Below are 12220 nucleotides of genomic sequence, written 5' to 3' on the forward strand. Positions count from 1 at the left end.
TCGTGGGTTCGCCAATTCTAGTTTATTGCTCCATCCTCTGGATCCCCCAGCACGCTCATCGGGCCTGTGGACAAGGACAGGTTTGAGGAGAGGATTCTCTCTATGGGGAGGTGCTGCAGAAGCCGCGCAGCCCCTTCCGAGAATGCCAAAGGGGCCCGGGCAGAGGGAAAGTGGCAGTGCCCCGGCCTGCCTGCCACTAGATCCCCACCAGCCTGTGACTGCTAAGTCCCGCTCTCCTGCCAAACCCACCTTGCCCTGACCCAGCCAGTGCATCCCGCCCACTCCCTGCCCAGTCTAAACTCCAAGGCTGGGCGAGGCCCTGATCCACGACTGGATAGACCCAGGGCAGCCTCTGGGTAGACAGCAGCGTGTCCGCCGGCGGCGCACCGAGACCTGCGACCATGCGACTGGACCGACTTCGGGCGCAACTGAGCGCAGTGGCCTGTGGGCTCCTGCTGCTTCTCATTCAGGGCCAGGGTGAGGCTCCCGCGGAGGGGCAGCAGGGACCGGGCTCAGATCTGCCAAATGCTGGGGTGGCAGAACCTGACAGTGCGGGAGGGAAGGCGCCTGGGAGGTAGGAGCTGGTGGAGATGACAGCATGGAGCTCGTGAGTCCCACACGACACCTCCCCGACGCCAGGTGGGCTTCTAGAAGCACAGAAAGTGTTGGGCTGCAGGACACCACAGCGAGGAGCCAGTGAAGTACAGGGGTCCAGGAGCACCGGGGCGTGCCAGGCTGGGTCGGCAGCCTCAGGACTGAGTGGGTGAGGGATTGGGGGTGCGGGGATTCAGTCCATTTCCCTCTTATGATTGTGGCTGTAGCCGGTGCTGCTGGCAGGTAAGAACAATAACAGCTTCTTGCAGCATCTGGCTCCAAGTGTGTGGCATCCTCGGCCAGCGGGGCACCCTGACACTTGCAAAGGGGCCTCAGACAAGGTTAGTGGCCTTTGGGGAACAGAAGCCCCCAGGCACCAAATCCTAAAGCAGATCTAAGAGGCTACAGTGGCTGGGTGCGATTGGCTCATGCCTGTAACCCCAGCACTGTGGAAGGCCAAAGGGGAGAATCACTTGAGCCCAGGAGTTGGAGGCCAGCCTGGGCAACATAGTGAGACTCGGTGTGGACAAAAAATTAAAAGAAATTAGTGGGCTGCGGTGACTTGTGACCTGTAGTCCCAGCTACTTGGGAGGCTGAGGTGGGAGGATCACTTTAGCAGGGGAGGTTGAAGCTGCAGTGGGCCTTAAGTGCACTACTGCACTCCAGCCTGAGTGACAAAGCAAAAATCTATCCCCAGAGAAAAGAGCCAAAGAGCTCATAGTGTCCCTCCCCCCATTTACATCATCCTGGGCAAGGGCAGAACTTTGCTTCCCAGGCAAAGGTGATGGCTCTGTGTGCCTGCCAGTCTCCTCCAGGCCCTTATCAGAAGCTTGGGGAGTCTTTTTGGCCTTTGGCCTCTCACCCGAACTCTCCTAAGTGTATGATCTGGCTGTCTCTCCCGACCCTTTCCCAATGTAATCTGCACGGGTGGAGCCATACTGCCCCTGCCCCACAGTGCACCCCTGCAGGGCTTCCTCCCATTCCTACCCTTGACCACATTCCAGGGTTCACCAGGAGCCTAAGCAGGAAGAGCTGCCCGGCCTCACAGATGCCTACCTTTTAAAATATTTTGGGCCAGGCACAGTGGCTCACACCTGTTATCCCAGCATGTGGAGAGGCAGATATGAGAGGATCGCTTGAGACTAGGAGTTAGAGACCAGCTTGGGTGACAAGATTTGTCCCTACCACAAAAAAAAAAAAAAAAAAAAAAAAAGAGTCAGGCACGGTGACCCACAGCTGTACTCCCAGGTACATGGGAGGCTGAGGTGGGAAGATCTCAAGCCCAGAAAGTGGAGGCTGCAGTGAGCTGAAATCACACCACTGCACTCCAGCCTGGGCAACAGATGGAGACCTTGTCTGCCAAATATATATATATATAATTTTGGTTTGGATCCACATTCAGAAAGAATAATTGACAAGCCATAGGAAGGTACAGGTGATGTGTGCCATCCTCTTTTGTCCCAACCAGCCTTGGCTTCTCCTCAGGGGCCATCAAAGTCCCCATGGCATTTTACACAGTGCCCAGCAGTTTACACAAGAATAGATGTGTGCACTTGTCCTTGATTTTCATCTAAATGATCATAAACTGACCCACTTTCTGGGGCCAGGCTTCTCCACTGTCTAACACAAGGGGTGCCTCCTCACACCCCTACATGGTAGAGCTTCTTCATGCTGATTAATGGAAGGGCTTCTCTAAAGGATGAAGCAGGTAACGAATCTCTTTATTACATGAAGGTGATGTAACACGTCTCTAATCAGGGACATTTCAGCAGGTGATGTCCTTTGCTGTAACAAACATCAGGCATCAGTGGCCAATGGCCACAGAGAATTACATGGATGGACATGCCCTCCAGCAAGGAATTGTGTGAAGGCAGCGTGTTACTGGGAGTGGGCCTTTTGACTTGGAGACATTGTTAAGTTGTCCTCTCTGGTACATGTAAATGTCTATGACCCTGGCCTCACCCACACCAGGTGGCATCAAATAGTTTATCTGTGTTGAACTGACAGGTGTAGGGTAGCATTAGCTCCCTAAGGCTGTTTTTGTTTTTGGACTTTTGTTTTTTTGAGACAGAGTTTCACTCTGTTGCCCAGGCTGGAGTACAGTGGTGCCATCTCGAATTACTGCAACCTCTGCTTCCAAGGTTCAAGCGATTCTCGTGCCTCAGCCTCCAAAATAGCTGTGTCTACAGGAATATGCCACCATGCTTGGCTAATTTTTGTATCTTTTGATAGAGACAAGGTTTCACGATGTTGGCCAGGCTGGTCTCGAACTCCTAACCTCAAATGATCCACTTGCCTCAGGCTTTCAAAGTGCTGGGATTACAGACTTGAGCCACTGCGCCTGGCCTGTTTTTTGACTTTTTATTATGGAACAGGGCTCAGATTTCCCAAATCCTTCAGAAGCAGAACCTGAGATTACAAAAGGGAGGATGCCAGGCAGGTGGGAGCTGGTGGAAATAACAACAGCAGGTGAACCTCCCTGAGGCGCAGAGACGGTCAAGGCTGCCTGAGGACTGCACGGCACCAAGGGATGAGCCAAGTCTGAGATGGAAAGAGTAGTGTAACAAATCCAACATATCCATGTCTAGCTTCAGCAATGACAAAGATCTCATTTTTGTTTTTGTTTTGAATCAGCTTTGTCAGGTTGAATATAACCTGGTGTTTTCTGGACAGCCACCTCTCCCTTGCACCATTATTTGAAACCAATCCCAGACATCATATCAGCTGTAAATTTTTCATGTCCTTCTAAAACAAAAGGAACATATATATGTATGTGTGTGCATTTCCACAACGTAATATGTTCTCGATTTAATCAAATGTACAGTCAAGTGTTCTTTCACATTTATAAATGATATTTTTATTAATACAAGATTTTTAAAAAATCAGGATTCAAATAAGGTTCATACTTTGCAAATTGATAGACTTTTTTTTATTTTTTTAAACAGAATCTCACTCTGTTGCCCAGGCTCACTGAAACTTTGCTTCCCAGGTTCAAGGGATCCTCATGCATCAGTTTGCCAAGTAGCTAGAATTACAGGTACATAATTACAGGTACCACCACACCTGGCTAATTTTTAGTAGAGCAGGGTTTCACCATGTTGGCCAGGCTGGTTTTGAACTCCTGGCTTCGGGTGATTAGCCCACCTCAACCTCCCCAACTGCTGGGATTACAGGTGTGAGCCTCCGTGCACAGCCAATTTTCTTGGCTTTATACTTAGGAGTGGAATTGCTGGGTCATATGGCAACTCTGTGTTTAGTCCCCTGAAAAACTGCCAGACTGTTTTTTAAAGCAGCTGAACTATTTTACCTTCTCACCAGCAATGTATGAAAGTTCCAAGTTTTCCACATCCCTACCGACACTTATTATCTGTAATTTTTATGTGTTTCTTGAATCTCTTTCAATCTTCAGATTTTCCCTCTGCCTCTCTTTTATTTTCTTTCTAAATTTTGCTGTGTGTTGAAGAAACCAGTTTATTTGTTCTGGAGAGGATCCCACCATCTAGGTTTTGCTGATTGCATCCCAGTGGTATCTTTTAACTGTTCTTCTGTCCCCTGTCTACCCTGTAAACTTGTATTTACATTCCAGAAGGCTAATTAGATTTGAATTTTGGATTTTGTTTTGTTTTGTTTTTTGGAGGACTACTTCACGTGTGGTGCTGTGTACTTCTGATAGAAAATATGTAATGTCGGATTGTCTTGCTTTTTGTGATACCACAGAATGAGTGGTTGACATCGCAGTTAGAATTCAATATGCATTTCTCTTACTGTGAATGAAGCAAAGATCTCTTTGTTTATTTGAGAGACACTGATTTGTATTGCTTATTCTGAACATATACTGCTTTTTCTGTTGTGTAGCTGGCATATTCTTTGTAGAAATCCTTTGTCTATTAAGAGGACTGATTTTCTCTGTTAGGTGATTTTTAATCACTTCCTCCCTTCCTAAGCCCCACAGCAAGCAGGCTGTGCTCTTTTATTTGGAGACTGGGTCTTGCTTTGTTGCCTAGGCTACAGTGCAAAGGCGGGATCATAGCTCATGCAGAGTGGGACTCCTCCTGCCTTAGCCTCCAGAGTAGCTGAGTAGCTGGGACTATAGGCCCACACCACCACCCAGAGGCTGTGCTTTTTTTTTTTTTTTCTTTTGAGACAGGTTTTAACTCTGTCACCCAGGCTTGAGTGCAGTGATGCAATCATGGCTCACTGTAGCCTCAACCTCCCAGGCTCAAGCAATCCTCCCAAGTCAGCCTCTCAAGTAGCTGGGACTACACGCATGTGCCATGATGCCCAGCTAATTTATTGATTTTTTAGGCAAAGACAGAGTGCCACTCTAGTGCCCAGGCTGGAATCTGTGCTTTTTATGTCTCAGCCACAGCCACACTTCTCTCTTGTAGCTCTTCTCACCAACATCACTCATGGTTTTGAGGATGCTTTCTTTATGTCATTTCTTGCCACCTTGGGCATGACATCTCTGAGGACAGAAACCATGCCTGCACAATTCCCACCATCATCCTACGGTCACATGACCTGGCCCACAGTTGAAAGCACACTCTAGTCCCATCAAGGGCCTGTGACCCTTTGTTTGAAGGTCCCAGGGTGGAATGATGGTGCCAGGCTCCAGGGAGCCTCAGCCTGGTGGGATGGAGACAGGCCCAGGAAGGCAGAGCCGGAAGGGAGTGTCCCAGGCAGGAAGTCTGTAAAGCCGTGTTTATAGACTAGGGGTCGTTGAGCTGAGCTGAGGATGCCAAGGAGGCAGCAAAACCAACAGTCTGGGAGGGCAGCTGTTTGGTCAGATCCAACCGTGATGTCTGTCTCTCTGCCCACAGGCCAGGACTCTGCCAGTCCCATCCGGACCACACACACGGGACAGGTGCTGGGGAGTCTTGTCCACGTGAAGGGTGCTGATGTGGGGGTCCACACCTTTCTGGGAATTCCCTTTGCCAAGCCACCTATAGGTCTGCTGCGATTTGCACCCCCTGAACCCCCTGAATCTTGGAGTGGTGTGAGGGATGCAACTGCCCATCCGGCCATGTAAGCTCTCCCAGGGGTCCAGAAACTCCAGGCCCTGGCATAGGGTGGGGGTGCTCTGAGCTCAGCTAGGCTGCAGTGCTCATTTCATCTAAACCCCCACAGCCAGTTTTCCTTCTGAGTCTTGTGGATTCCCACGTGCATTGTCCCAGTGAGCATGCTGAGGTTTGGGAGGGCATAATAACTTCTCAGACCCCTGGCTCAAAGCTCGGCATTCAGAGGGCATTGGCTCCAGGTGCTGAAAGGACAGGGAGAGACACATATCTCCCCATATTCTGGTTATGACAAGCTTTCTCTGCCACCAGTGGCAGGTGTCTCTGGGAAAGGTTCAGGTTGGCTCTATGAACCTTGTAGGAGCCTCTCACTCTAGTGGCAGATATTGCAGATAGCTGAAGAGAACAGTAGTGGTAACTTTCTGGGGACCTGCACTCTCCACAGTCACTGTGTCCACCCACAGGGCCAGGAGCCATTGGCCAAGAGATGTGTATATGTTTACAACTGGAGACCATTTGGGAATGACGGGTTTTTGAGAGTTTAGACTTGAGATGAGGGACATCCTATCGCCTTTCTCATGAGAAATTAGCATCCATTCATTCATGTAGCACACAAATGTGGGCTACTCCCCTGTTCCAGGCCTGAGGGAGTACAGCAATATAGTGGTGAATCTCAACACATGCGCCAGTGGTTCTCATAGAAACCCCTAAGAGTCAAGGTTTCCGGTGTCAGGAGGAATGATATCCTCAATAACCTTGAGGCCTGCCTGGAAGTTCAAGCTCCATTCCAGTTTACCCAGAGCCTGTGGCCCGTAACTTGGGGGGAAGGCATTTTGGAGAGGGAACATGTGTGAGCAGGTTATTGTGGGAAGAGGCTGAGGGTGGTTGGGAGCACATCTGAACCCAGGGTCTGGTTTTGGACACAACCTGGACCCTGGACTGATTGCTTTTGTTACCAGGTGTCTGCAGGACCCCACTGTACTGGAGGTTATAAACCAAGTCAATGTGACCATCCCTTCCATTTCCATGTCCGAGGACTGCCTGTACCTCAGCATCTACACGCCGGCCCATACCCATGAAGGCTCTAACCTGCCAGTAGGTGTCAAACCACCATTCACTGGGAGTGGGAGGACAATTCTTCTGCAAGAAGCTATAACGGACAATATTAGCTCAGGCCCTGCTGCAGGGTGAACCATGCTGAAAAGCTTCTTACTATCAGGTCCAATAAATACTCCTTACCCAGGCTAGGCAGCTGGCCCCTGCTGCTCCCAGAGGTCAAAGGCTGTGGCTCTGGGTTGGACTCAGGACTCAGCCAGCCAACTCATTCCCAGGAGATCCACTCAAGTTCCCAAGGGCTGCACTTTGAGGTTACCAAGATCCCCAGCCATGGATAATGTGTTGGGCCTATAAGAATCGGCACACACAAAATTATCTTTTTAGATTTGGCACCTTGCTCTGTTGCCCAGGCTAGAATGCAGTGGCATAAACATAGCTCTCTGTAACCTTGAATTCCTGGGCAATCCTCCCACCGTAGTCCAGTTGCTGGGACTATGGGCCTATGCCACTATGCCTGGCTAATTTTTATAACATTTTCTGTTGAAACAGGGTCTTACTAAGTTATTCAGGCTGAGGAGGACATTTTTGATGAATGTTCATGTGGGGCCATCAGGGAGACACCCCTTTTCTTTCCACTTTGGTGACCTTTCTGGTACTAATGAAACCAGGCTTTGATACAGAGGGTAGACCCCAAAGATTGGGAGGCCTGGTCTTCCTGACAGATCTTGGGTGCCTGGCCTGTGGCCCACATGATGAATTTGTGCTGGGGAGGTATAGAGGCAAAGCACTCGTTGTTCTAGGTAGGGGCCCTGGTGGGGTTGGGGTTGGGTAGGAGCGTCGTGGTAGCTGCCTTGATTTCTCCAGGTGATGGTGTGGATCCACGGTGGTGGGCTTGTTTTTGGCATGGCTTCCATGCATGATGGTTCCGTGCTGGCTGCCTTTGAGGACGTGGTAGTGGTCACCATCCAGTACCGCCTGGGTGTCCTGGGCTTCTTCAGGTGAGACTAGGGCTGGGTTTGGCAATGGGGGCTGAGCGGGGCCAGGACAGCCCTGTGATCCCTGTCCTTGCTACTTCTCAGCACAGGAGACAAGCATGCAACCGGCAATTGGGGCTACCTGGACCAAGTGGCTGCACTACACTGGGTCCAGCGGAACATCGCCCACTTTGGAGGCAACCCTGACCATGTCACCATTTTTGGCGAGTCTGCGGGTGGCACGAGTGTGTCCTCGCTTGTCGTGTCCCCCATAGCCCAAGGACTCTTCCACAGGGCCATCATGGAGAGTGGTGTGGCTGTGCTGCCCGGCCTCATTGCCAACTCAGCTGATGTAATCTCCAGGGTGAGCCCTCAGCCGCAGAGGCCTAGGCCCGCGGCCCCTCATACCCCTCCGAGCCTCTGTCTGTTAAATGGGGATGACAAGGGCCATCAAGGGTCAGAATGCACATCCTGCTGCCATTGCAGAGACCAAGTATGTTCTGTGTCCTCTATGCAAAGTGGTCACCCTAGGGATCCCCATCATAAGGAGAACCATCTAGGCAGATGGGATGGGCCCTGTGTCTGGGAATTCTGAGTGAGAACACGGTCAGAACTGCAGGAATTCATACACAATGCCCTGTGAGATTTGGGGTGCCCCTGCCCCCAGCTAGGCCTTGGGCAAACTCCTCTAATCTACCTGGAAGGATGAGCCAGCCCCTGCCTGGTCCCTTTGCAGGTGGTGGCCAACCTGTCTGCATGTGACCAAGTTGACTCTGAGGCCCTAGTGGGCTGCCTGCGGGGCAAGAGTAAAGAGGAGATTCTTGCAATTAACAAGGTTGGTCTAAACGGATGTGGGTGTGGAGGAAGGGGTGCGATAGGCATGGGGCTGGTAGTCCTGCATGTCCCTCATATTCCCTGGGCACGTTACCTCGTCTGTATGCCTGGGTGTCATAACCCTGGATGGGGACTGAAGGTCGGTGTATGCTGAGCCACGCGTTGGATCTCCTGGGGTGGATATAGCATCCAGGGATGGACCAGGAAGGAGGAGAAGGTACTCAGAGGGCATGGGAAGATGTCTGGGACCTGACCTCGTTCCCTGACCTTGCATTTCCCCTCAGCCTTTCCAGTTGATCGCCGGAGTGGTGGATGGGGTCTTCCTGCCCAGGCACCCCCAGGAGCTGCTGGCCTCTGCCGACTTTCAGCCTGTCCCCAGCATCATTGGTATCAACAATGATGAATTCGGCTGGATCATCCCCAGGGTGAGGCCCAACTCAAGCCCTCCAGTGCCTGGGGAGCCCATCTGGTAGTGGGAGGTCTTCAGGTCTTTGTAGCTCCTGGCTTATCCCATTCCCAACTATATATTCTCTCCTGGCCACCCAGCTCGTGGGTATCTATGAACACCAGAAGGAAATGGACAGAGAGGCCTTGCAGGCTGTTCTGCAGAAAATGTTAACAATGTTGGTAAGGCTCCTGGGGTCCCAGTCCAATGGGGAGGGGCTCCTCTTCTCTCCTGAGGCAGAGGAAATCCAACCCCAGATACCCTGCCTATGTAGCACCTTCATGAGCAAAGGCCCCGGGTGTGAGTGTGGTTGGGAGTGGGGTCACCTCAGAGTCTCGCTTTTTCTCCCCATTCCCTGTTCCATCTCATGGTCCATCTCCCAAAGTGTGAGGTCACCTTTTCCCCTCCCCTGGCAGCCTACCTAACCTGCCTCTTCCTGATCCACCTGGGGTAGATGTTGCCTCCTACATTTGTGGACCTGCTGATGGAGGAGTATATTGGAGACAGTGGAGATCCCCAGACCCTCCGAGCCCAGTTCCAGGAGATCATGATGGACTCCATGTTTGTGATCCCTGCACTCCAAGTAGCACATTTTCAGTGTGAGTATATTTGGAACTGAGGCCTGACTGGCAGTGGTGCAGCTCAGGGCTGTGGGTCCCAGGTGAGACCTGTTGCTGTCCAGGGCCCCCCTCATTTTTATTGAGCCCCTGGGACACTTGACGTTCATCATTGGTGTAAATTCTCCTGGCTAGCCCAAGAGACAGATATTTCCCCTGTTTCACAGATGAGGAAATTGAAGTTACAACCTTCAGTGACTTCCCCAAGATGACACAACTAAGAAGTCCAAAGCCACGATTTCTCCCACGTCCCTCCCTCTGCTCCTGCCCCAGCCTGGGGCTCCCCATCCAACTGTCCAGATTCCAGCCAGCTTTGAACCTCAGTATCTTGTCACCATGGGTGAGGCCAGAGGCTGCAGGGGAAGGCCACTGAGTCATGAGCTGTCCACCCCGCAGGTTCCCAGGGCCCTGTGTACTTCTACGAGTTCCAGCATCAGCCCAGCTGGATCAAGAACATCAGGCCGCCGCACGTGAAGGCAGATCATGGTGATGAGCTTCCCTTTGTCTTTGGAAATTTATTATGGGGCAACTATGGTGAGTCTTGTTCCTTTCCCAGGAAGTGGGCTGGGACCTTGGCTGGGTTTCTGAGGGGTGATGGTTTGTCCTCACTGCCTAGATAAGGAAACTGAGGCTCAGAGAGAGGATGAGATCAGGTGTCCAAGGTCTTACAGCTCCAAAGGCTGAGCTAGGATTTGAATTTATGACTCTTCAGACTGGCCTGTGCTCCCTCCACCTCTCCCCACCCTTGGGTGTCTGGTAGTGGCAGAGCGGGTGTTTCAGGGGCATGTTTGTTTCTTCAATGACTCCCAGTGGCAGAAGGAAGAAGGGGCCTTTGGGGCCAGGAATGAGCTAAGAAGGAAGTCAGCTAGAGACTGGGCTAAGGGGAAGTTTGGGAAAGGGGAGGGCTGGGTCCTGAGGGCCATGGGAGAAAAAGCAGAGAAGCGGGATCCTGACCAAGACACATGGCCCCTTCCTCTCCACAGTTAAATTCACTGAGGAGGAGGAGCAACTAAGCAGGAAGATGATGAAGTACTGGGCCAACTTTGCTCGAAACGGGTGAGATAGCACACCCCTGCCTCAACCTCCCCGGGGTGGGGGCCTGTGCCCATCCAGCACTCTCCTAGTCTGGGGTGACCTCATTAGCACACCCGTGTCCTTAATCACATGAGAGCCCCTTCCCCAGCTCCGGAACCCACTCGGACAGCATAGGGGTGCCATAAGACAGTGACACATTCCATCCCCCCCGGACTGCCTGGAGGGTGGGCACCAGTGCTGGGCCACTGTCAGGGCCTCCCTCCCAGAGACAGGGACACAGCAGGGCCAGCCATCCTGTCCCCATTGGAGCTGACACTAGCAGAAGGGAGTTTGTCTTCTGTTTCTGGAAACCTCTGCCCTTGTTTCCCCGAGCCCATCTGGCCTACTTGGCTGCCTTGCCTGATCAGAGTCAGGGTGGTCAGGTGTGGGCTCCAGGGGCTCAGAGTGACCCCCATACTGCCCTGCTGGGACGGCATGTCTACAGGAACCCCAACGGCGAGGGTCTGCCCCACTGGCCGCTGTTCGACCAGGAGGAGCGATACCTGCAGCTGAACCTACAGCCTGCAGTGGGCCGGGCTCTGAAGGCCCACAGGCTCCAGTTCTGGAAGAAGGCGCTGCCCGGAAAGATCCAGGAACTCGAGGAGGCTGGAGAGAGACATACAGAGTTGTAGCTTTCTGTGCCAGGGATGAGGGGTGGGCTCGCTTACAGGTGAGGGTCAGCCTGCTGTGTCCACACACACCCACTGAGGAGAAACAAGTTGATTCCTTCCTTCATATAGCCATTCATTCATTCTTCTGTGCATCCATTCAGAAAGAACTTACTCAGGAATAATGGCTCATACCTGTAATCCCAGCTATTGAGGAGGCCGAGATGACAGGATGGCTTGAGGCCAGAGGTTTGAGACCAGCCAGGGCAACACAGTGAGATCCCTTCCCAAGAAGGAGAGAGAGAGAGAGAGAATGTGTTTAGAAATTAAATAGGAAAATTTTGAGCTTCAAGTCAGTGACAAGTAAAAAAGATATTTAAAAAAGGCAAAGAAAACAAAATGTAAGGAAAAAAATGAGAAAAATAAAAATTAAAAGAGCATAAAAGGCCAGGTACTGTGGCTGATGCCCATAATCTCATGATGGTATTTGCTAGGTCTGCCACGAGTCCTCTCTTATTAGACACGCTTGATAGATCCCCCACTGCGCTGTGGATGGGCAAACCCCCGTGTAATCCCACCCTCTTCAACACCCCACTGATCCCTGGGCCCCATCCTCTCTTCCTCACTTCCACCTTCTCCCTGCCTTCTCTCTTCTTTTGTCTGAGCCCCCAGGCCTTTCTCACTTCGAGGTGCTCTAAAGAATGTTGCCCACACCTGAGTGTCGGACGCCTATGTTCGTTCATCCCTCAGATGTCTGAAAAAATAAAAATAAATTGTTAAATCCTGTGCCTCTCCTCAAGTCCCTAGTGCTCTTATATCAAGTGGTCAATAGAAAACCTGGACACCAGAAGCCCTACTGTCTTAGTCCATTCAGCTGCTATAGCAAAAATACTATCGTTAGGCCGAGTGCCGTAGACCACACCTGTAATCCCAGCACTTTGGGAAGCCGACGTGTGTGGAACACTTGAGGCCAGGAGTTCGAGACCAGCCTGGCCAACATGCT

The 12220-nt window shown here is 51.6% G+C and overlaps 1 protein-coding gene across 3 annotated transcripts; it reads left to right on the forward strand.

The window, feature by feature from the left end:
- Positions 1 to 185: 185 nt before the first annotated feature.
- Positions 186 to 12011, forward strand: CES2 (carboxylesterase 2). Of its 3 annotated transcripts, none has more exons than XM_032284153.1 (12): positions 186 to 477; positions 5415 to 5619; positions 6569 to 6704; positions 7530 to 7663; positions 7745 to 8003; positions 8376 to 8474; positions 8758 to 8898; positions 9020 to 9100; positions 9373 to 9517; positions 9932 to 10069; positions 10519 to 10591; positions 11055 to 12011. In XM_032284153.1, exons 1-12 carry the CDS (start codon positions 402 to 404, stop codon positions 11239 to 11241), a joined length of 1674 nt encoding a protein of 557 aa, XP_032140044.1. In that variant the 5' UTR covers positions 186 to 401; the 3' UTR covers positions 11242 to 12011. The 3 variants fall into 3 exon arrangements, with proteins under 3 accessions (XP_032140044.1, XP_032140046.1, XP_032140045.1); XM_032284155.1 differs by having other exon boundaries at positions 11101 to 11344; XM_032284154.1 differs by lacking the exon at positions 11055 to 12011 and adding an exon at positions 10943 to 11048.
- The last annotated feature ends 209 nt before the right edge of the window (positions 12012 to 12220 follow it).

This window comes from Sapajus apella, unplaced genomic scaffold (assembly GCF_009761245.1).
Source record: "Sapajus apella isolate SASKATOON/1434 unplaced genomic scaffold, GSC_monkey_1.0 scaffold15, whole genome shotgun sequence".
Lineage (NCBI taxonomy): Eukaryota > Metazoa > Chordata > Mammalia > Primates > Cebidae > Sapajus > Sapajus apella.